The sequence below is a fragment of the Mastigoproctus giganteus genome, chromosome 3 (genome assembly GCF_048544385.1).
Source record: "Mastigoproctus giganteus isolate SK-2022 chromosome 3, ASM4854438v1, whole genome shotgun sequence".
NCBI lineage: Eukaryota > Metazoa > Arthropoda > Arachnida > Uropygi > Thelyphonidae > Mastigoproctus > Mastigoproctus giganteus.
Genome location: NC_143577.1, coordinates 127,764,895 through 127,789,396, shown reverse-complemented (window position 1 = coordinate 127,789,396; position 24,502 = coordinate 127,764,895). Strand labels below are relative to the sequence as shown.

The window sequence follows — 24,502 nt, the reverse complement described above, 5'->3', positions numbered from 1 at the left end:
GTCGCGAATACCGAAAACGCGAATACTGAGTTATGGCTCCCATAGTAATAAAGGGGTTCCGTTCCAAAGTATGAAATATATAAGAAAAACTAGTCTAAAATTTTGTCTATGTATGTACCTTCATAATATGACTATGTACATAGACAGTACATAGTGAAATGCAAGCATATGGCATCGAAATGAAAATAAGAAACAATTTAATATTAAATGTAATATGCCTTTGCAAAAAAACTTATCCCGCCAGTGCTATCACCAGTTTCGCTAAAGTGTTGATAAAGGAGTTTTGCCTTTTCACGAATGATGAGTGAACTTAACGGAATTTTATTTTGAGTTTGGTCTTCTATCCACAGGTTTAAAGCTTTTTCCATTTTTTCTAATTTAACATCACGAGTTGCAGAGCAAATTTTTGAAGCAATCAGCGCGTTTTCACCGACACTACGGCGGATTTTTCCTTCCGATTTTTTGATTGATCGTACCGTTGACTCATTAATTTTATAATGTTTTGCCACTGAGGAGACACTTTCACCATTAGAAATTTTATCTAATAACTCAATTTTGTTCGCTAATGTCATCACCTTCTTTGATATTTTCACATTTCTCTTGTTATTTGTAGCCATATTTTTGTAGGAGTTAGAAAGAACTTGTCCACAATAAAGTCACTTTCTTCCGTTAACACACTCGAAAAAGTCCGTTTTACACTTCAAAAAGGTAGATTTATCATTTTTCTAAGCATATCAATTTATAAATTGATAAATTTATTCAATTTATAAGCATATAAATTAAAAGCAAACGACGAAACCTTCCATGACAAGCGCATAACACATACTGAACAAGGATTAGCGAGAAAGATCCAAGCTCGCGATTTTGTCACTCCTCTCTCCCCACCCACTGAGCGCTGTTTTGATCGGGAAAGATAATTTTAGCCACGCCCATGTTTTTATGGCAGAAAATATTCACGGCGCATTAAAATTCACATTTTTTTAGGTTTCATTTTATATTAAATCGGCGTTCGCGAATACGCGAAACCGCGAATACAGATACCGCGAATAGCGGGGGTTTACTGTATATATATATATATATATTTTTTTTTTTTCTGTTAAGTTACACACTGATGAGCCAAAACATTATGACCACCTACCTAATATGATGTTGGTCCTCCTCGTGCAGCCAAAACAGCTCGTACCCGGCAAGGCATAGACGCTACAAGATTTCTAAATGTGTCTTGTGGTATCTGGTACCAACACTGGTAACCAGCAGATCCTTTAACTCCTGTAAGGTCATGGTTGAAACACCACAGATGGGAGTTGCTGTTCCAACACAAACCACAGATGGTCAATGGGATTGATGTCTGGAGAATTTGGAGGCCAGGGCAATACCTGGAAGCCTTCCTCATGTTCTGCAACCTAGTCTGAAACAATCCAGGCAGTGTGGCATGGGGCATTATCCTGCTGAAAGATGGCACCACCACAGGGGGAGATTGTTGCCATGAAAGGGTGTACCTGGTCAGTAATGATGTTTAGGTAGGTGGTAGATGTCAGAGTGCCCAGCACATGGATGACTGGACCTAAGGTATCCCAGCAGAACATCGCCAAGCACCGCTGGCTTGTTTTCATCCCATGGTGCATCCAGGTGCCATCACTTCCCCAGGTAAATGACACGCACACACATATACCAGGCCGTCCATATGACACAACAAGAAATGTGATTCATCGGAGTAGACAACCTTCTTCCAATCACTCTAAGCCCAGTTTCGATGCCCGTGTGCCCATTGTAGGTGCTGTTGCCGGTGAACCATGGTTAGCATGGGCAGTCGCAGTGGCCTGTGGCTACGCAGCCCCAGCAGGGTTTGATGTACTGTGTGTGTTGTGACACATTACTTCCGTCACCAGCATTCCAATTGCACCACACATTCCAAGTTGGGCCACAGTCGCCCTTCTGTTGCCACGTACCATCTGGGAGAGCCTTCACTCACCTCGAGCATTGATGAGCCGTAGTCGTCCAACACCTCGGCAGCGGTTCGTGGGTTTTCCCTCCTCGGACAACTTTCGGTAGGTACTAACCATGGCTGACCATTACAATTTGACCTTTGGTCAAACTCGCTTAAGTCCACTGCCTTTCCCATCTGAAGAACAAGAGTAACACTGATTAACGGAGCTGAGAATCAGGTGTTTTTTTATACCATGTGACGTAGTTCACCTGCAGTTGCTTTGATTTGCATAACGACTCGCTGGTCATAATATTTTGGCTCATCGGTGTGTATATATATTTTTTTTTTTTTTTCACTGACTCATTTATCTTTTTCTCACACAGCAAGGGAGTGATGCAATGGTGTGTAATGTAATTTTAAATACTAATGCACAACAGTTAAGCTAAATAAGCAAGAATATAAAAGATTAAAACTAGGGTGAGTGTGTACTTAACTGTAACATTTACGGTTTGCATTCTTTTTCTCACACACACACTCTCATTCATTCATCTGGCTTTCATTTCATTTATTCAACTCATGCTCTCTGCCCTGCACTCTCTAGGCACCGGAACTTACTGTTATTCTTCAGTTGTGGAGCAGCCCTAGCCACAAGTTTTTTTGCAGGCTAGAGGAGAATGTACTTATAGTGTTTGTGTCGTTGGAAAATGTTTGTTTGTATATATAAAGTTATGTAAGTTTATATTCTTTTGGCCAATTACATTTGCTCTTCCACTCATTCCCATTCACCATAACACCCAGTCACTCTCTCTTTCTCTCATACTGGGTCACTCTTTCACCAAAACTGACATTTATTTCCTTTTATCCTAATTCCTATTTGACTCTTTCACTCAGTGTTCAGCCTATTCATTCTCCTCATTCATTCTACATTGCATTCCCCTGCTACTAGCTTACTGATATTTTTCAGCTAATCTGCTTCCCTGGCTGCCTGTACATCTCCCTCCCTCTACATGAGTACTTATTTAGTGTGGTGCCCCAGGTTCCCACACATGGCAGGGTGGTACCCAGGTGAATCCGGTTTTGTCACGTCAGGACATAGAGTACTCTAACCTGACAGTTTTTAAGCCATCGTCTGGGCACAATGGGAAACGTGGGCAAATTTTACTACTGATTATTGTTTAATTGCTGGAGGGCTGAATTGCCATTCTTTGGATAGTTCTGCACATTTCGAATACTTTCTGTGTGAAGGAATGTAAAGGCTTTATAGGTTTCCTCTTCTATGATGAACAGATGTTCTTCTCCCCTGGGAAGTGGCCAATCTGTGCTATTAGCTGTGTTCTGGGGATGTCATAAATTATACATTCATATAGAATGTTTAAGTGAAGGTTAATGGGCAAGATATCGAAGAAGCTGATTACTTAGGGTCAAGAATAAATAAAAATAGTGACTGCTCAAATGATGTAAAGAGATCACAGGCAATTACTAAAACGTTGGTCGCTGATCTGATAAAATTATGGAGAGATTATGATCTGCCCCTAAAGACGAAACCGGGAATCATTGATTCGTTAATTTTTCCAGTTGCTACTTATGGATGTGAAGAATGGAATCTGAAAAGAGTTGATAGGAAGAAAATTGAGGCATTTGAAAATGCGGTATTACAGGAGAATACTGCGTATTTCTTACTTGGATCGAAGAACAAATGAGTGGGTATTGAATAAAATTGGCAGGCCTAAAATTTTTCTTCATAACATCAACAAAAGAAAACTCAAGTTTTTTGGTCATATAGTAAGAAGGGAAAACTTTCTGTTGAAGAATATAATGGAAGGAAAAACTGAGGGGAAGTTGTGCTGAGGATGACATGTAACTAGGTGGAAGGATGGGATCAACAAACTTCTGGGCATGACACTTTGAGATACTGCTCGTATAGAACACGGTTGATGCAGTTGGAGGAATTTGTTGGTGGCCACAACAGCTCCTCAGGGAGCTATGTGACTGGAAGAAGAATATAGAATGTTTGTCCAGTCTTCACTCTCACCACAGGTGCAGTTTGGGTCATCAGTCAGCCCTATGGAGGCTAGTTTTGCCTTTAGGGAGTGGTGACCTGTCAATATAAATGTTGTAAAATAGGGGGTGTCGATTCCTAGAATCTTGTGCGTACTGAGCCACTTCTGTCTGTAAGGTAGCTGTTTATTACCTTATAGAGGTTTTGTGGGGCATTTGCGTGGCGGAGTCACCTAAGGACATAGAGGCCACCAGAGTGAGTCAAATGCCCTAGCAAAGTCAATAGAGATTGCCAGCATATATTTTTCCTCTGAGTTTTTAACCGTTGTCAGTAGGTGGTGCATGGTATCCTCCATAGAGTTCTGCTTAAAACCAATTACATTCCAACAGTCAGTTGGAATGTAAATCTGCTTCTGTGTAGTATTGAGGCCATCTGCCATATATTAGTCTTTCGTATATATTCCTTAGTACAGGGATGGGGGGGCTATTGATCTATACGATTTGGGATCAGTAGAGGGTTTCTCAGGGATTTTGAGAATTAATATGGCTTTTTTCCATATTTTTGGGAATATACCTTCTGTCATACAGTTATTATATAGTGCTATTAATTTGTCTATTGCTATTTCCACTAATTTTTTGATAATCTCAGATGTCAAAACTTGGGCATTTATTGTTTTTGGTTTTAGATAGTGCTATTTATAAGTCTTGTATAGTAATCAGAGGTTCAATATTGGTATTGTCATATTCAGTATTTTCTTTTATAATGTCTAGCTGGGTGGGGGAATGATCCCCAGTTTCAGTCTGAATAATACTGTCTAGGATGTTATTTACAGAATCCACCCAACACAGGGTTGGGGTTCCATCTGGTTTGACGCCAGTTTCTAAGACAACTCCCCAAGAGTACATACAGGACTGGAAGCTTCATTTTAGGAAGGATGTAGAGTTGCTAGAATGAGTACAGAGATGGGCAACAAGACTGGTGAAGGGAACAAAGGTGTGCTCTTATGAAGAAAGGCTTAAGTTCTGCAAATTATAGCTTCTGGAGATTACACGGCTGCGAGGCAATCTGATTGAGGTGTATAAGGCCTTGAATGGATTGAGCAGGCTTAATACTGATGGGATTCTTCCTCTTGCTCAGATTACAAACTTGAGGGGGCATAGATTCAAACTGAGGAAAGACAGTTGTAGAATAGAAGTGCGGAAGTTTGCCTTTAGCCAGTGGGTATTTGATTGCTGGAACAGACTTCCATCTCTTGTTGTGGAAGTTGATAGGTTAAATAAATTTAAAGCTGAACTAGACAAACATTTGGAATGAATGGATCAGTGAAATGGGAATGGTTTTTTTTTTTTTTTTTGGCTGATGCTGTATAAGCTTGCTTTATTGCATCATGTGCCTCTACTAATGCTAATTTTATGGCCAAGATGTTCTGGCTCTTTGAAAATTTCTCCTCACCTGGTGCACCCTTTAGTTTGAAGGTGATGGCTCTATGCTCTGATGTGGTCCAGGCTGGCTGGACATATCGGTGTGTAATTTTATAGGCTATTGAATCAGTGTCACACTCCCACATGATACTGGTAAACGTTTGTAAGTTATTAGGTTGATTTATCACTTGAAAGGGTGAGGTGGCTATAAATACTGATAATATCTGGCCATTGTGTGTGTGTGCTGCTTTGTACGGATATGCCATAGGGCTGGGCTGGCAGGCAGTTGACATCAGCACACACTATGATATTTGGAGTAGGTAACAAATTTATAACTGCTTGTAAGTAATCTCTAGTAAGGTTTATATCTTCACCTGGTCTTGCATAAAGAGATATAATATAGAACTGTCCTACTGCACTAGTGATATGGGTATACACTGCCACTAAGGTGCAGAGGTGACCCACCTTTGTGATTTTAAGGTCAATATTTTTAACTACTATTGCTGTAGAAGGGACACCTGAGGTGTATTCTATTATTTCTAGCCTCTTGGGTATTCTTGAAACCTACCCATATGTGTTTAGGACTCCTGGAGCACCAAGATATTATTATTATTATTATTAGCCATATGGTGCAAGGAAGCCTGAGGCTTATGATGCACCAGTCAAAAAAAAAAAAAAAAAAAAAATGAATCACCTTGAGAGAAAACATGAGCCAGAAGTAGAAGTAGAATCACCAAGAAAGATAAGAATGATGACATCCAGCTCAGAACCTGGGTATGCCAAGCCCATACTCACCAGAGTGAATCTCTGGGGTTAAGTATCTATATTCTTTTCTTCTAATTTGAGTTTGATTTGATTTATAACAGCTCTTGCTCTTTAAGCATTCAGTTGGAGAAGATTTAGGGCTCTAGTCACATTTATGTTTTCAATCTGGCCCGTAGTTGGTCCTGGATTGTACAAGTTTTACCATTTTTTTTTTTATAACAAGGGCATTTATCATTCCTGATACTATTTGCATAGTCAATCAGTCATGCTGCCATGCAGGTAATACATTTTGGCTGCTGACACTTAATTTTTGCAATTTTTTAATCATGGCCAGCTACTGCACAGTGACCACAGACAGGTTCTTCCTGAGTGCAATCTCTGGCAGTTAAAACATCTTTGGATAGGGAAATTCTCCCTAAATCTATGACTGGTCCAGCCAGCACAGATTCTCTGTTGCCCCGGCAATGATTGATTGATTGAGTTTTATTGGCCCATCAGCAACTTTGGCTATAATGCGCCAAAATCTTGTCAAAAAAATTAGTAAAAACATTCAGTGACCTAATGAATTAGGTCACTAAATCAGGGTATAAAAACAAGTATAAACTGTAAAAGACAAATATCAGTAAACAAGTAACAATAGTAAATCTTAAAATAATGTTTTTTAAATATGAGTAAAAAGGTTTACTGATTTTAGGAAACTAAAAATAGCAGACACATGGTCATTGTCGGATAAAATCTGACTGAGTGTATACGGCTCAGCCAGATGGTAAAAGCGGTAAAACGAGCATTTCTAAAACTGGTACAGTCACATAAAATATGTTGAACCGATAAAATGGCATCGCACTGCTCGCACATAGGAGGGTCATCAGCCCTCAGCAAAAAGGAGTGTGTAATATGATAGTGTCCTATGCGGAGCCGAGCAAGAACAACTTCCTCTTTGCGATCCCTGCGTAAGCTGGACCGCCAAGGATGGATCACAGGCTTAATTCGACATAGTTTGTTTGTCGTAATCAGTCGATGCCACGAATATTGCCACTGAGATTGTAAATTATTACAGATTACTTGCCTGTAGTCTGTATAGGGGACTAACAGGTCAAAATTATCCGTCAGGGCTGCCGATTTGGCTGCAGTGTCAGCCAAATCATTTCCTCTAATCCCGATGTGACTGGGATCCAGCAGAAGCGGATATCGAATCCACTTACATAGAGGAGGTATATTATCTGCTGAATTCGGGACAGGGTTGGATGATTAGTGTGTGATATTGCTGTTAAAGTCTGTAGTGCACTCACTGAATCGGCATATATAATACACCGTTGGTAACGGTGTTTTCTTATGTGATCTAGAACTAACTCTATGGCATGCAGCTCTGCAGTGTAAATGCTGCAGTCAAGGGGTATCTGCTCTGATATGGTATTACTTGGAAAGACAGCAGCAGATCCCACATACGATTCTAACTTCGAGCCGTCTGTGTAAACTGCCAAGAAGTCAGAATGTTCTGCACAGTGTTGTGAATAGAGCTGAAGGTAGACAGAATCTGGAGTATTAGACTTCGTCGCGATCTTGAGCGAGAAGTCACATGCTGGTGTTTGTGCATGCCAGGGTGGAAGGGGCTCCTTTGGTGATCGAGCAACCTTGTCTACCAAGATGTTAAGCTCATTGAGTAGCTCTTGAACACGAATGCCGAATGGGCGATTGGCGGTCCGTCTTGTGTTATAAAGATTTTCCCATCGTGGCTCGTAAAACGGATGTCCACGTGGGATGGTCCGGCAGGGACTTCAGCTTGAAGGCATGTTGTAGAGACAACTGCATTCGTCGAAGCGACAAGGATGGTTCATTTGCTTCGACATGCAGACTTTGGACAGGTGATGTTCTGAATGCACCAGTAGCGATACGAATGGCTTGGTGATGGATGGGGTCAAGCCAACGAACAGCGCTATTTCTGGCAGATGCATACACCTGAGACCCATAATCTAATTTTGAGCGTACAAGTGCACGGTATAGACTTAGTAGAGTGCATCGGTCTGCACCCCAAGAGGTAGAAGAGAGAGAGCGGAGGATGTTAAGCCCTCTCGTACACTTTGTACGTAGCTGACGAATGTGTTGAACAAATGTCAACTTTTTGTCAAAAATGAGTCCCAGGAATTTCGCCTCTGATACAACTGGAATGGTGCTTTGTCCAAGTCGTAATTCAGGCTCAGGGTGGAGGTTATGTTTGCGACAGAAATGTACGCAAACGGTCTTCTCCGGTGAGAACCTGAAACCATTGGCTGTGGCCGAGGAGTTAAGACGGTCAATAGCTTGTTGCAGTTGTCTCTCAATAACCCTCATATTGCACGATTGAAGAGAATATGCTGAAGTCATCGACGTAGAGTGCACTGTTTATAGTTGGAGGAAGTTGTTCAGAAATAGAATTTATTTTAATGGCAAAAAGCGTAACACTTAAGACAGATCCTTGTGGTACCCCCTCCTATTGGCAAAAAGGCTGTGAAAGGGAGGATCTACACGAACTTGGAAATAACGGCAGGATAAAAATTTTTAATAAAAATGGGAAGGTGGCCTCTCAGTTGTTGTTATTTGGTTTTTAGGAGCATTAGCAACTAAGGCCATATTGCTCCAGGATATGCGGTGGTCATTCCCTAACCTTTCCGCATCCTCCGTATTTGGTGGTGACGGGTGGCCTCTCAGACTGTGATTGTAAAGGTCTTTTAAAATACCAAATCTCCAAGTTGTGTCGTACGCTTTTTCCATGTCAAAGAAGATGGACACCAAGTGTTCTCTTTTTAGGAAAGCATCACGGATTGATGTTTCCAGTCTAATTAAGTGGTCCAGTGTGGACCTGTTTCTTCGGAAGCCGCACTGAAAGAGGGAGAGAAGGTCGTTCGATTCTAAATACCATAAGAGACGAGCATTGACCATTCTCTCCAATATTTTGCATAGACAGCTGGTCAGAGCAATAGGACGATAGTTTTTTGGACATTTAGGATCCTTTCCCGGCTTAGCAAAAGCAAGTATAGTTGCCTTGCGCCAGTTATCCGGAAAGTGCTCTTCAAGGAAGATTCTGTTATACATGAAAAGCAAACAGTCCATGGATTCTGGTGAAAGATGTTTGATCATTTCATAATGGATGTTGTCTGGTCCAACAGCGGTAGCCTTTGTACGGGCAAGTGCTGTTTTAGCTCGTGCATAGTAAATGGCCCATTATATGGGTGGGAACCCTTTGATGTGAACTTAAGGGCTTGATTTTCAGTGTTGCGCTTTAAGACCAGAAACTCTGGGGAGTAAGATGACGTTGCAGAGATGTTAGAAAATGTTTCCCCAAGAGCATTGGCTATTGCAGTAGAGTCTGCAATAGTACATCCATTATATTCAAGGACCGATGAGGGGTTTGCTGTGTATTTACCCTTCATTTTCCGGATTTTTTTCCAGACCACCTTAGTACTAGTGGACTGAGTAATTGATGAAGTAAAACGGATCTACGATTCCTTTTGACTCTGACAACGGATGTAGCGTGCTTTGGCTCGTGCACGTTTAAAGGCTATAAGGTTGGTTGTGGTAGGATATCGGCAGAATATCCCCCACAAAAGTGTGGGGGTTATTCCGCCGTTTTTGAGCTTTGTTTTGAGTTTGTTTTTGAGTTTTGAGTTTTGACTTTTGTTTTGAGCTTTTTTGGCTGCTGTGCATTGTGAATTCCACCAAGGTTTGGGAAATGGTGGAAACCAGGCAGATGTTTTTGGAACAGCATTCGCAGCTGCTTGGACAATATTTTCTGTGATGTACTTAACTGCATCACTGATAGGCTCTTGACTGACTGTGCTAAGATCAAAATTTGCCTGATGTTGGAAGGCAGTCCAGTCAGCCTGATCAATCTTCCACAGTGGTTACCTGAAGGGAAGACATGGTCTCCCACTGTGTAACGAGGTTATCACAGGGAAGTGATCACTTCCGTATGGATTCTCCTCCACTTCCCAAGTGAGTGAAGGGAGTAGAGAAGGGGAGCAGAACACTCAATTCACCTCTCGATGAATTGAGTGTTCTGTGTGGTGTCACTGTTATAGGGATTCCTCCGATTGATGTTGTTCGGAGTAGATGTTCAGATTGCCTGTCATTTTTAGTTTCAATTAAAAGGTCTCCAGAACGAAGCCTCTTAACTGATTTGGGTGAACCTGCTAACCTGTCTAACCCTTTTTGAATAAAAAAAGGGCGACATTTTACCAATCGGTGTTTCATAGGTAGAATGCATAATTAAGAACCTTGGGATAGGCCCTGATAGTAATTCCGTTCGCTGCCTCTTTTTAGCAATAATGCTCTCTGCATCTTTTTTCATTGATTTCTGATAGGGACCGGGTTGGGGCCCCTGAAGAATTTAGTTTATCAGGATTCATAGAGTTTTTATATGGTTCAGTGCCCGGGCTCCCCACCCACCACGGAGCCCAAAGGGACGCCCACTACCCGGCATGCAATAAATGCGCTTGGGAGTGGAACGCCAGGGCTACCCAGACACTATACCCGCACCGCCGCCCCCAGCCTGAATCCTGTCCCTCGGACCATGAGGGTAGGGGCGTGGCATTGACACGGTTGACCCTCGCAGGCGAGCCTACTAGCCGATTGATCCTAACCGGGCTTTCAAGGACCACCCGTCTTGTCGAAGCAGGGGCCAAAGTGGTGTATTGAAGCTGGGCCCCTCAACCACCAGGATCCCCCTTTCTGAATTTCCACGGGTCGCAGCGCACGGCAAACACGCCGGATTCCATTGATGTAAGCCTGGAACCTGGGCTGTGGGCGTTGGATCCCAGTGATGCTAGTCTGGAAGTCCAGCAGCGTCACTGGGAGGTCCCCTCACCACGTACAGGTGCCCATGTCGAGGGGCCCCGGCAATATCTTCGAAATTTTCGGTGCAATTTCTGCAATTATTCCTTTCTATTCCATTTCTGCTGTCCATTCCTTTTATTTATTTATTTTTTTTTGTTGCACTTTTCAGCATGAACTCAGCAGCAAATTCATCTATTGTCATTTCATTGTTAAAGTTTTTGAAGTATATGTCCATCATGAATTCTTTTTCAATTACCGACACAGGTACATTGAAGATTATAAATACTTGAGTTTTTTTCCCTTTTGGTTTTTAGGGAGCAAGCCCAGTTTTTCCACCTCAGGATGGTTTTCTATTTTTCTTAGATCTCCTTTGATTGTTACCTTGATCAGAACTCCATTATTTCTAATTTTTTGCATGTTGTTTACCTTTATTTCTCTCAGATGAGGCCTCAATTTTGTTTCCACTGTGTCCTTAACTGCCTCACTGGTTTTATGGGTAGAGTTCCTTTTTAATTTTAGAATAATAATGTTGCTTTCCTTGTTTATATTAGGTTGCTTAGCAGCTATTTGTTTAGCTCTAGTTTTGTCCTGTTTGCCATTAATCTTTGTGGCTTGAGCATAGGGTAATGTGTTCATTGTTTTATAGTTGTTCTTCTCCTCAGTTATAATCTCTAATTTTGATTTTAACACTTGGTTCTCTGTGTTTAATTCAATCAGGCACAGCTCAAGCAGTGAACAACAGTTCACTGTCTGCAGCCGAATTGCAAAGTAATCCTATTGGTTTGCTTGTGCATGTATTCTTCTAGATGCACTCTGGTTTCCTTTGCCTGTTTGATAGGGTCGGTCAAATTTGTTAAGTAGTGTAGTTTTAGTTCTTCTTCTGTGTTTTGTTCCAACTTTAGAGGTTCTCTAGTTTCTTGATTTTTCCCTTTCCTGGCCTTCTTAATACTAAGGAGGCCATGAGGACAGCGATTTAATTCATTATTATTTCCTTCATTATTAGGAGCTTTCTCCCTGAGCACTCTAACTTCATTTTCAGAGAGGAATCTTTTAAGCCATTGTTCAGGATTTTGTCATTATTTGATTTTTCAGCCATAATTTTTGAATTAAGTACACTTTTTTGTAGCAATAACCCAATTGCAGACATTTTAAGTAGTGATCTGAAATACTTATTGCCAGTGTAGGCCCACTAGAAGTCAAAAATGGAGATTTGGTGGGAAAATGCCAGTAGACAAAGAAAACTCTCTTATAAACTAAGTATAAGCTAATTTTGTCAATTGTATTATATTTCCCATATAAAACGACCTTATCACAACCAGCTTTAAGCATAATATATTCAAAATTTTTGGGCTTTTGATATGTACTCAAATCAGTGGCTATGCTAATGGGCTTGCTACCAATTAGCGATTGGGCTGAGCAAAAACACTCTCAAAAGGCAAAAGTAGGCAAATACAATAAAAAAAAACTATTCTTACCCAACTTAACTTACTTACCTTCATCTATGACACCCTTAAAACCTGAAAAATCCATGTTATTGTAGTTGAAGAAATCCGAGATCGTGCCAAGTTGTCAATCACCGTCCACATCAAGCAGAGCTTCGTGCAGAAGCATCCATTCACCTCGGCAATCGCAGCAGCCAACTCACAAATTCTTAGTTTGTATGAAAAATCCAGTGGCTTCTCTGATTATTTCCTTGAATGCTTCTCATTTAGTATTTGCTGATCGGTAACATCATCAGTTGGTCTAACTGTAAAGAATTCAAATACTGTTTAAGAACACTGTAGTTGCCTTAATGAAAAATCCTTTCCTTTATTCTTGATGATGATAGTGACATCTTTAAGTACAGGTAGTTTTCAACTTTACGAGTTAATTGATTCCTAGCATGCACTCGTAAAACGGAAATTTATTTCCCATAGACAAAAGGTTAAAAATAGGGATTACATTCTCAACAATGAAATTAGTTAATGTTTAAACAATGATTGATTTATCAAAAGAAATGAAAACGTAGCCTGTAAAATCAAGTAAATTATAATAATAGAGAAATTATTTACGACTTACAAATGTTAAAGAAAGTTTATTCTTCATCATCGTTGACTAAATGCACACTCGTTGATCACTCATTACTGGTTCGGCACTCTTGGTTTGTTGCACAAGGAATCGTCTACTTCAGAAATGTTTCAAGAGGCATTTGTTTCCAAGATACTCTCCTCTTTTAATTTAAATTGCACGATTGCATGAATAAGCATTTTTTAATGGCACACAAATTGCAACTAACACGATTTGCACAGAGTAACAAGTTTACGAAGCTTAAAAAAAGGAATGAAGAGAAGATTCTGAAAATTTATTTGTTTTTTATACGATTGAAGATTTCAATGAAGGGGAAACACGTTTCACCAACATAGAAAACCACACAATTCCAGCTATCGGTATTTTTGTAAATGGAAGAAGATTGAGTTTACTACCCGTTTATAATTGCTTGCAGTAACAGAAAAGCCCAATAAACTGGAAAGTGCAAATTGTTTTTATTGTTTTATGGTCGTGACCTCCAGAAATGTGCTTTAGAAAAATATCACAAAGGCGTTCAAAATTGATTCTTATAACGGAACATATGATAACAATGAAAGTGTAGTGCATTTTAATGATTTGAATTTGTAACTAATACAATTTACAAACCAAGCTCACGACCTTTTATATGGCATTAAGGTTACGCTTTTGACCTTAAAATGACATTTTAGAGAGATAAATAGCTTAGTTATACAGTGAAAATTTGAACTTCCGATATCTTGAAACGAACAATGTTATTGGGTTCACATTTGTTCATTGTTCACAACAATGTTATTGGGTTCACATTATGGAATTTTAACGATGCGATGGTGTCTCTGGAACTGATTAATATCGTAAAGCGGGGTGCACTGTACTGTATAGCTACTCACGTGGTTTGGAATGTGGTATTTATGACTGTTTAACATTCATTTTTTGCAATTAACGTTCATATTTTTGTTTTGTTGATACTTGATACTCGGAAAAAAAAAAAAAAAAACACAAACTCGTAAACCCCGGAACTCGTACAGCGAGAACTGCCTGTATACTGCACATTGATATTCTATGATCATTCACCTAGTGGTTCTATTATATGTTAACAAATTCTTGCATGAATAATCAGTTCTGATAATCAGATCAAGAGGCCTGAATGGCCGAATAGTCAGGAGTGTGAGTGCAGTAGTTCTTGAGTGGACCGGGGTTTAAGCCTGTGACTACTAAATACGATTAACATTTACATTGATGATTTATTGTAAACTCCACTGACTTGGTGGTCATGCCGGAGTATAAACAAGAATAAAGATCAATATAAATAATGAGAAGAATTGAATGGACAGAAGGATTTTACTAGTTTGAGGAAGAATGTGAAAAAATGAGTGAGTGAGTAAATAAATAAATATATATTATATATATATACAGTGGAACTTTTCTATTACGAACTTCTATTTAACGAATTTTTTCGCAAACCATTGCACCTTCAAACAAAATTACATGTAAAATTAACTCCACATAATGAAGTGTTAGTCTCTCTATAACGAATTTTTAAAAAAATTAGTAAAAGCATTTTTGAAGATTTTCAAGCATTTACTGCTAAACAGCTGCTCAAATATACTAACTCCTTCCCTCCGAAATTTCGCATTAGCACCTGGAATTAAATAATCATCCTTTTAGTGAACACTTGTGGCCATTGACGCCTGTCTTTGTTTCATTTTTGTTACAGTTATTAAACCAAATGGGTTTTCTTAAAAGTGGTCGTAAACTTTACAATAAATAGGGTAGATTTGTAAATTGATGTTGGCTCAGGGGAAAGCTAAATTCGCTGTGGTAAACCTTTAGCATGCGGCGGCGGCGGCAGCAATACATAGAATGCTACCATAGTCGGTTTTTAGTAACGCCTACTGAGTGACATTCGCTTCTCACCTCAACTGTACCACGTGACCTTCATGTCAATCATTATATGATATGTCCGTTCTCGTCTAACTGGACCCCCAGTAGATGGTTTTCATGAATTTTTTTTTTCGTTAGTCATCAATCACATAGGCTATATGCTCGTTTTTTTTTTTTTTTTTCCCTGAAAAGTAACATACAGCATACGTTAATCATAAATTTTCTTTCGTGTATATACAAATGAAAGCAGAATAAAAGAAATTCACAAAGTTGTATATTTCTTCAAAGTGAGTGATACTGTTGAATTGGCAAGCGAACGTCATTGAGTAGGCGGTACAGTACTAACAATTCACTATATGGCCAGCGCAGAGAAGTTTGCGGTGTATGTATCGGCAAGAGCTGCAGTCCAGTAATTTTTACAATTGCGAAAACAATGTCGAAGAGAAAGTGTTTCAGTATTAATGATAAAGCAAAGATTGTTATGATATTGACCAGGGTTTTAAGAAAAAAGATGTTGCAGAGAAATATGGCATATCTGCAAGCAGTTTCTCGATTTTAAAAAAATCGAGAATCAATTTTAAATGCAATTGAAGGAGGAGCAGACAAGAAGCGAATTTAGTTGTGTATATACGAAGATGTTGATAAAGCTGTTCTAAAATGGGTGCAAATGATACGTGAAAAGAATATCCCAATATCGGGCCTAATAATTAAGCAACAAGCTCTGAAATTTGCACAGTCCCTTGGACATACAGAATTTAATGCGAGCTCTGGGTGGCTAGATAAATTTAAGAAGTGCCACAGAATTGTGTAAAAGGTTATTTGTGGAGAAATTGTTAATGTAAGCGAAGAAGATTGCAACAGTTGGTGGAACAATACCTTAAAGAAGATTTTGGAAGAATATGAGCGTAAGGATGTTTCTAATGCTGACGAAATGGGTTTATTCTTTAAATGTTTACTTAATAGAACACTTGCTTTTAAGGATGATAACTGTTTTGGCGGAAAACAAAGCAAAGAAAGAACCACTGTGCTAGTTGGAGCAAATATGACAGGAAGTGAAAAATTAAGACTTTTAGTCATCGGAATATCAAAAAACCCAAGATGTTTTAGAGGCACAAAATAAAAATAAAACCTTTAATAAAAAAGCATGGATGACAAGTGATATTTTTGAAGAATGGATATTAAAACTAGACAAGCGTATAACAAAAGAAAAAAAGGAAAATTGTGTTGGTAACTGACAACTGTCCGGCACATCCTGCCAATATTTCTGCCAAACTTAAAAAAGTGCGAAGTTATTTTTACCACCAAACGTCAAAACTCCAGCCAAAGGACCAAGGCATTATCAAAAATTTAAAATTTCATTATCGAAAGAGAATAATAATAATGAAGATTGTCACTGTATTATCAGAAAATAGAAACTTGGAGGTTACAATTAACCTTAAAGATTAACAATTAACCATTATTAGAATCGTCTGGAAACAGTGAAAATGAAATAACAATGGATAGTTATGTTTATGAAGATCACAGCAGAATATCCAAATGAAGATGAAATACTGCTGAACAGTGTTAGACGTGACCATGATCATGATTTTTTTTTTTTTTTTTTTGATTTGGTAGTTGTTGGCGCATCGGCTTCTGTGGCCATATTGCACCTCCAAAGGTTTTTGCAGTACTTTGATCCAAGCCCGAGGCGGGAATCGAACCCACGACCTTTGGGTTGCCGGGCAGGTACTTTACCCACTCGGCTAGCCCGGTCGGCCCATGATCATGAAGAAATTAACAATGACGCTGAAGAGACGCATCAGAACAACCCGTAGAAAATCCAACTCGCGAAGAGATGATTAACGCTTTTAAAATGGTTCGTATGGGTCTACAGTTTTGTGAAAATGTTCCTGATAATGTTTTTAATGCTCTGAACAAATGTGAGGTTTTCTTTGAGAATCAGACAATTTTTTAATTGTACTGTGCAAACGAAAATTACAGATTTTTTTTAATTTGTGATATTTACAGGCAAAAATTGTGTAAACGTAATTTAAATAAGTGTTTTTGAAATAAAATACATTAAAAATAAATGTAGATTCATTTTCATTTTCTAATTAGATAACAATTTCTAATAAAAAAGATATTCTCTGTATAACGAAATTTCTCTATAATGAATTATTTTTTCCCCGGATTTATCGAATTCGTTATAGGGAAGTTCAACTGTATATATATAAGTATATTGTATGTAGAAATTGTGAAGAAGATTTTGATTTAAACCTATTGAATATACGGTATACACTGTGAGCTTGACTAAATGGATAAGGAATGTAGCGATATATGGTATGAAAAAGAAGAAGAAATAGATAGGAAATTAAAAAGAAATATAAGAAGTGAAAAGGCGACCAAAATAAGATAACATTGCGGTGTCTTTCGCAATCTCAGTGTCATCATCAGAGGTCATCCACTGAAATTATGAAAAAGACAGCAATGTTCTTGCTTCTGTTTCCGACATGTTCTGTATGCTGTGGTGCTGTTGCCACGTGTTGAGAACGAAATATTAAAATTTTTAAAATTTTTTAAAAATTTTGCGGTAAGAGTAAGGTCTAAAATTTTTTTTTTTAAATTTTGGTCTAAAAAATTTCAAAAAAAATTTTTTTTAGATCTTAATTAAAAAATTTTTAAATTAAAAAAAAAATTAATATTTCGTTCTCAACATGTGGCAACAGCTCACGTGCACCACAGCATACAGAACATGTCGGAAACAGAAGCAAGAACATTGCTGTCTTTTACGATCAGTAAACACGTGGATTTGATATCCTTTCCGATACTAAGTAATACCTACAAAATCTCTATCTAAGTTACTTTAAACTAAAGTACCGTAAATAGGAATATAAAGCTACTCTAGAAAATAAGTTAATATGTCAATTTAAACTAATAAAGCAGAAAATAAATCAGAAAAAACTTCTCTGTTCCAGAAAGGCAGAAAGGCACGCAGAAAGGCACGTCCGCACAGGCAACCCTCGTCCTCAGACTCCAATAGGTGAAATGGTTTTTTTTTTGGCTGATGCTGTATAGCTAGCTTTCTTGCATTATATGTCACTTCTAATGCTAATGCAATGGACCCCTGCTTTATGGTATTAATCAGTTCCAGAGACACCATCATACTAAAAGTGGTAGATGACTTTCATCAACCGGTGAAATACCACCACTTTGCTTATTGGAGGCTTGAAGTGGTGAAACCCATGTTTAGTCTCTAGAGCAGAGTTTCCGGCATCCCCCTCTCCCCATATTTCTCCTTCAACCCATGCACGGTACTAAGTACTATAGGTTTTGATACCTTTCGTGTTTGGGGTTCTCATAAAAAAAAAAAAAAAAAAAAAAACAGGAAAATATCGTAATGTGAACTCAATACAGTAAATTTATGCAAAATAAGCACAACAAAAAAAATCACTTCAATTAAAGGATGCAAAAACAAACCACGCGGCCAACACCTTTACAAATGCTGTGTTGGCTGACAGGAAGGACCATGTGGTCTGGTCGGACACAATTGTAAGCCCATCGTAAATTTAAATGAGTCGGTGCCGGTTAACATGATCACGAGTTAGTACAATGCATCACTTTATAGAATCAAATTTCAAAAAACCAATTCAAATCATTAAAATGCACTAATCGTATGTTCCGTTATAAGAATCAAATTTGAACACCTTTGTGATATTTTTCTAAAGCTCATTTCTGGAAGTCACTACCATAAAACAATAAAAACAATTTGCAGTTTCCAGTTTATTGGGCTTTTCAGTTACTGTAATCTTATAAACGGGTAGTAAGTTATCTTATTGCATTTGCGATAATACCGATAGCTGGAATTCTGTGGGCTTTCACGTTATGATGTGAAATGCATCTTCCCTTCCAAGAAATTTTCGGTCATATAAAAAACATAAATAAATTTTCAGAATCTTCTCTTCATTCCTATTTTTTAAACTTAGTAAATTTGTAACTCCGTATCTCATCTGTGCGTATCTTGTTAGTTGAAATTTCTGCGTGCCACTCTTTCTACTGTTTTATCTTTTACTCTTTTTATTTACTGTTGTAGAAAAAAAAAAAAAAAAAATGTCAGTGAACAGAAATATCATTTAGAATGTACATTACAGTATTAATTAAGCTAAGTGTAAATTAGTTTTATTTTGCTAACCTGTGCCAAATATTCTTCCAATTTTCACGTATCATTTAATTTTGTTAATTGATAAGGTGCTAAGGTGTAAATTTGTGCTTTATATCTTTACTTTTATAGCATGTGCATAATACTCTTCCTATTTTTGTTTATTAGAATTACTGTTGAATAAAATTAAAATTCAATTTGCAAACATGATCACAATGACTAGTGCTTACTACATATCATATAGTGAATGGTATTTTATTATGAAGAGTTCATGTTAAAGTGATTTGATCATACAGTGAACCAATCATAAAGCAGGGATCCACTGAATTAGTAATAACTACATTATATTCGATTCTGCAGCATAACTGATATCTATAATCTTTTGCATCTATTGCAGTCTGTTTTGTTATAGTACTGTATATACCATTTTACATTTATTTTATATACAGTAAACCCCCGCTATTCGCGGTATCTGTATTCGCGGTCGCTGATTTAAACCTAAAAATATGTGAATTTTAAAGCGCCGCGAACATTTTCCGCCATGAAAAAAACATGGGTGTGGCTAAAATCATTTTGCCCAGTCCACAGAGTAGTACAGTCAGTCGTCGTATAACACGTGTTTACACACACGAATTCGATCTTACACGATTTATAAATAGGGGAACGATATCTTATATAACACGAACTGAATTCGCATATGCACGATTCGCCTTTGTGTTTACAAGAAATGGCAGTTGAACGTGGAATCACCCCAACTGAACGCAACACGATAGGAATGAAGAGAAGATTCTGAAAATGTATTTATTTTTTTATAGCAGTGAAGGGGAAACACATTTCACCATAACAACTTAAAAACCAACACAATTTCAGCTATCGGTATTATCGCAAATGCAATTAGATAGAGTTCACTACCAGTTTATAACAGATTCCACTAGCAGGAACGCAACTGGAAATTGTTTTTATTGTTTTATGGTAGTAACCCCCAGAAATGTAAAATGTGAGCTAGTGAGGTGTTAATAGAGTTGTCTCTGCCTTTATGGTGTTGTTTATTCAGTTGCTACATGCTCACAGCTTTATGTGTATTAAGTGTGCCTCCTCATTTTGTAATTGTGCTTTATTCTCTAAAAATGAGTAAAAATAACTTAAAAGGTGTAAAAAGGAAGTGACCTGCGCTCAATGGGTGGGGGGTGACAAAATCGCGAGCGCGGATGTTTCAAGCTAATCCTTGTTCAGTATGTGTAATGCGCTTGTCATAGAAGGTTTCATCTCTTGCTTTTAATTGATACGTTTACAAAAGTGAAAAATCTACCATTTTGCAGTGTGTTGATGTAAACAGACTTTTTCGAGCGTGTTAAAGTTAAAAGAAAGTGACTTTATTGTGGACAAGTTCTTTTCTAATCCTACAAAAATATGGCCGCGAATAAAAAGGGAATTGTGAAAAGATCAAAGAAGGTGATAACATTAGCGAGTAAAACTGAATTGTTAGATAAAATTTGTAATGGTGAAAGTGTCTCCTCAGTGGCAAAACATTATAAAATCAACGAGTCAACGGTACGATCAATCAAGAAATCCGAAGAAAAAATCCGCCGTAGTGTCCGTGAAAACGCGCTAATTGCATCAAAAATTTGCTCTGTAACTCGTGATGTGAAATTAGAAAAAATGGAAAAGGCTTTAAATCTGTGGATAGAAGACCGAACTCAAAATAAAATTCCATTAAGTTCACTTATCATTCGTGAAAAGGCAAAACACCTTTATCAACACTTTAGTGAAACTGGTGATAGCACTGGCGGGATAAGTTTTTTAGCCAGCAAAGGCTGGTTTGAAAGATTTAAAAATCGATATGGCCTTCATAATGTGAAACTGGTAGGCAAGTCTGCATCAGCGGATTTCGTCGCTGCAGAAAGTTTCCCGACTGAACTAAAAAAAATTAATTACGGACAAAAGATATGTTCCCGAACAGGTGTTCAATGCAGACGAAACTGGGTTCCGTCTGCATTGAACACCTGTTCGGGAACATACTTAACACAAAATGAAAAATCTGCTCCTGGATTCAAAGCTTCCAAAGATAGGCTTACTCTTTTGTTTTGTGCAAACGCTAGTGGACACATGATCAAACTGATGCTCGTGTATAAATCGCAGAATCCACGTGCTTTGAAGGAAAAGAATAAAGGTCATCTTCCAGTTTATTGGAAATCCAATAAAAAAGCCTGGGTAACAACTACACTTTTTAGAGAGTGGTTTAATGATAGCTTTGTGCAAGAGGTGGAAAGTTACTTAGCTTCAAAATCTTTGCCTTTCAAAGTTCTGCTTCTTATTGATAACGGGCCAGGACATTCAAGCAGTCTAGAATTTGACCACCCAAACGTTGAAATTGTGTTTTTGCCACCAAACACCACATCACTTTTACAACTGCTAGACCAAGGTGTGATTTCTGCGTTTACGTCCTACTATGTTAGGAGAACTTTTACTGGCTTAATTGAAAAAATGGAAAGGGAGTCAGACTTAACTGTAAGCCAAAGTTGGAAAAAATTATAACATTGCAGATTGCCTGATCAACATCAAGACATCAGTTGATGAGATAAGTGCATCTACAATTAACGCGTGTTGGCGAAAATTGTGGCCAGAAGTGGTTGTTGCTAAAACAATCCCTAATGTCAATAAACTGGTTGCCGATATTGTAGAAATCGCACAGGGAATAGAAGGCGGGGGCTTTGAAAACATCGATGCAACAGACATTCAGGAACTTATTGAGACTCATGCAGATGAAATTACAATAGAAGAGTTGGTTGAATTAGTAACAAGGTCAAATGAAAACCAAAATGATCCTGAGGAGGAAGATCTCGACGTTGTTAGACCAGAGTTAAATAGTAAGTCATTAAAGGAAATCTTTAACCTCTCTATACAACTTTCAGAAAAGGTGGTGGAAACGGATCCTAATTTGGAAAGAAGCATCAAGTTTAAACGAGACCTAGAACAATTACTCTTGCCTTACGGGGAAATTCAAAAGGAGCTCAATAAAAAAATGAAGAAACAAACTTCGATTATGAGTTATTTTTCGCCCAGCAACCCATGTTCTTGATATGTTTTTGAAAGGTTTCTTTAAAATGTCTAATAAATATGTACAGTATGACATTTAATAAATTGTTTCTTATTTTCATTTCGATGCCTTATGCTTGTATTTTTCTATGTACTCTCTACGTTTGTCTATGTACATAGTCATATTATGTAGGTAAATACACATAATACGTACAGACAAAATTTTAGACTAATTTTTGTTATATATTTCATACTTTGGAACGGAACCCTTTTATTACCATGGGCGCCATAACTCAGTATTCGCGGAATTTCTCAGGAACGTAACTCCCGCGAATAGCGGGGGTTTACTGTACTTATAATTCACTTTCCATTAATTTTCACTTATTTCTTCTTATTATTCTTTATTATTTCTTTTTAGGTTGGCATCCTTTACAATTGACATTGCACTTATCTTCCTAATAATGTTTCAATTATTTAAACGCTAGTCTTCCTATCACACACACGCACACTTGCGTTCACACTGTACATCCAACCATGCCCATAACAGTTTAGAAAGCCATCATGCTGGCAATATTTCAGCATCACAGCCAATCCAAAGTGATTAATGGACATACAGATAATTCAATTAAATTTGTGGGAAAAAAACATAAAAAAACAATAAAAAAGCTTGGCAGAAGTTTTACCCATAATTCTTCCTTTCAGTTCTGGCTGCATAGATTTGAATTGATTAATATAATATTCTTTTTGTTCATCAGTAATTGACCAGATATCATATTCCTCATCACTGGAATGCCTTTCACTACTATCCTCTTCATTCCCCAAAAGATGATGGTGTTCTTCAAACTGAGCCCAATTCAAATGACCATCTACAAATAAAAATTTGTTTTGGAAATGTTAAAATTAAATTGCAAAATTTTTATTCCAGATTCTAAAATACATTTTGTTAAAGCACAGTTGTTATTTTACAAGTTGTTATATATGCAGTTGTAATTTTACGAAGAAAAAAACAAAATGGCATTTAAAATTAAATTTAACAAAAGTTAACAAACACTCATGAAAAATACAGCTCCCCCTACAAAATGAGAGAGAGAGAGAGAGAGAGAGAGAGAGAGAGAGAGAGAGAGAGAGAGAGAGAGAGAGAGAGAGAGAGGAATGAGTCAGTTTATTATCACCATAGAGGTCGCCCGACCTGTATGTCATTGGAACAGTAACTTGTTAAGGTTACACTTCAATTTACAGCCAGGTAATCTGTTACATATTACATGCTTGTAGGAGACTAACGACTTGTGACTATTCTGGGATAATGCTGATCAGCCTGCAGTATCTGGCAGTCCATTACTACCACTCCCAGTGTGTACTTTAACAAGTACAAGTCAATGCTGAAAAAAAAGCCGTGAGTTAGGGTTGAATTTGAAAGTGTCTGCAATTCTGCCCAGACACGATAGGAGGGAGTATATGCTGACAGACTTGTCAATCAATTTGTCCCTGGAGAGAGTGCAAGGTTCAAGGGGTAGAATTTTTCTCAGCCTGGTCTGTGCTTGTTAACATGAGAGACTGCTTCTACAGGGATGGGACACACTTAAATAGAAAGGGTACAAGAATATTTGCTGACGCTATCGAGGCAGAGTTAGGTGGGTCGGAAAACTGCCAGCTCGGGGAGGGGATACACGGACTAATAGATTAACAGTAGCCGCTGGCAGAGGTAAAAGCGATTCTTGCACTACTTTTAATGAAATGCAATTGAGCGGCAGCCTGTAAAGCAAGGCAATGGGGATTTAAAGGACAGCTGCGAGTCATATTGGAACAAGTAAATATATGGGCAGTGTTAGGGTAACTAAGAGTAGAAACAGGTAAATGTATACTTGCACATACACTAATGCTAGGAGTATAGTTAATAAATTCGATGAGCTTGAAGTGCTAGTCAAGACATCAAAGGCAGATATTGTTGGGATATTAGAGACATGGTGTTACACAGACATAAGCATTGCAGAACTGGAAATTGGGGAGTACAATGTGTACAGAAAGGATAGACAGGCCAGTCGTTTTTTTATGTTTGTTATTTGGATTTTAGGAGCATTAGCAACTAAGGCCATATTCCTCCAGGATATGCGGTGGTCATTCCCCGACCTTTCCGCATCCTCCGCATTTGGTGGTGACGGGTTTGAACCCAGGTCTAATCAAGAAGTGTGTGCCATGCACTACTGCTCCTTCCCACTTGGCTACGGAGGCGCCACAACAGAACAGAAAGGGAGGAGGGGTTATGATGTTAGTTAAGAAACACATAAAATCTAAGGAAGTGCATCCAATTGATGTTGGTGGACAATGCAATGTTGAATCTGTTTGGTGTGACATAAGCACTGGGAAAGGAAAAATGAGAGTAGGTGTGTATTATAGGCCAAATGAATCTGATGAGTATAATGCACAATTGTGCAGAGAAATAGACCAGTAAATCAGAGTGTCTTATAATGGGGGATTTTAATTTC

At 38.2% G+C, this 24,502-nt stretch overlaps 1 protein-coding gene across 7 annotated transcripts in view; it reads right to left on the bottom strand.

The window, feature by feature from the left end:
- Nucleotides 1-24,502, bottom strand: part of LOC150088264 (ralBP1-associated Eps domain-containing protein 1-like) — a 791,977-nt gene that overhangs the window by 550,648 nt on the left and 216,827 nt on the right. For all 7 annotated transcript variants that reach the window (XM_090369416.1, XM_090369413.1, XM_090369418.1 and 4 more), the window contains exon 7: nucleotides 22,703-22,885. In XM_090369416.1, coding sequence (XP_090225542.1) covers nucleotides 22,703-22,885 — 183 coding nt within the window. The remainder of the gene's footprint in view (nucleotides 1-22,702; nucleotides 22,886-24,502) is intronic.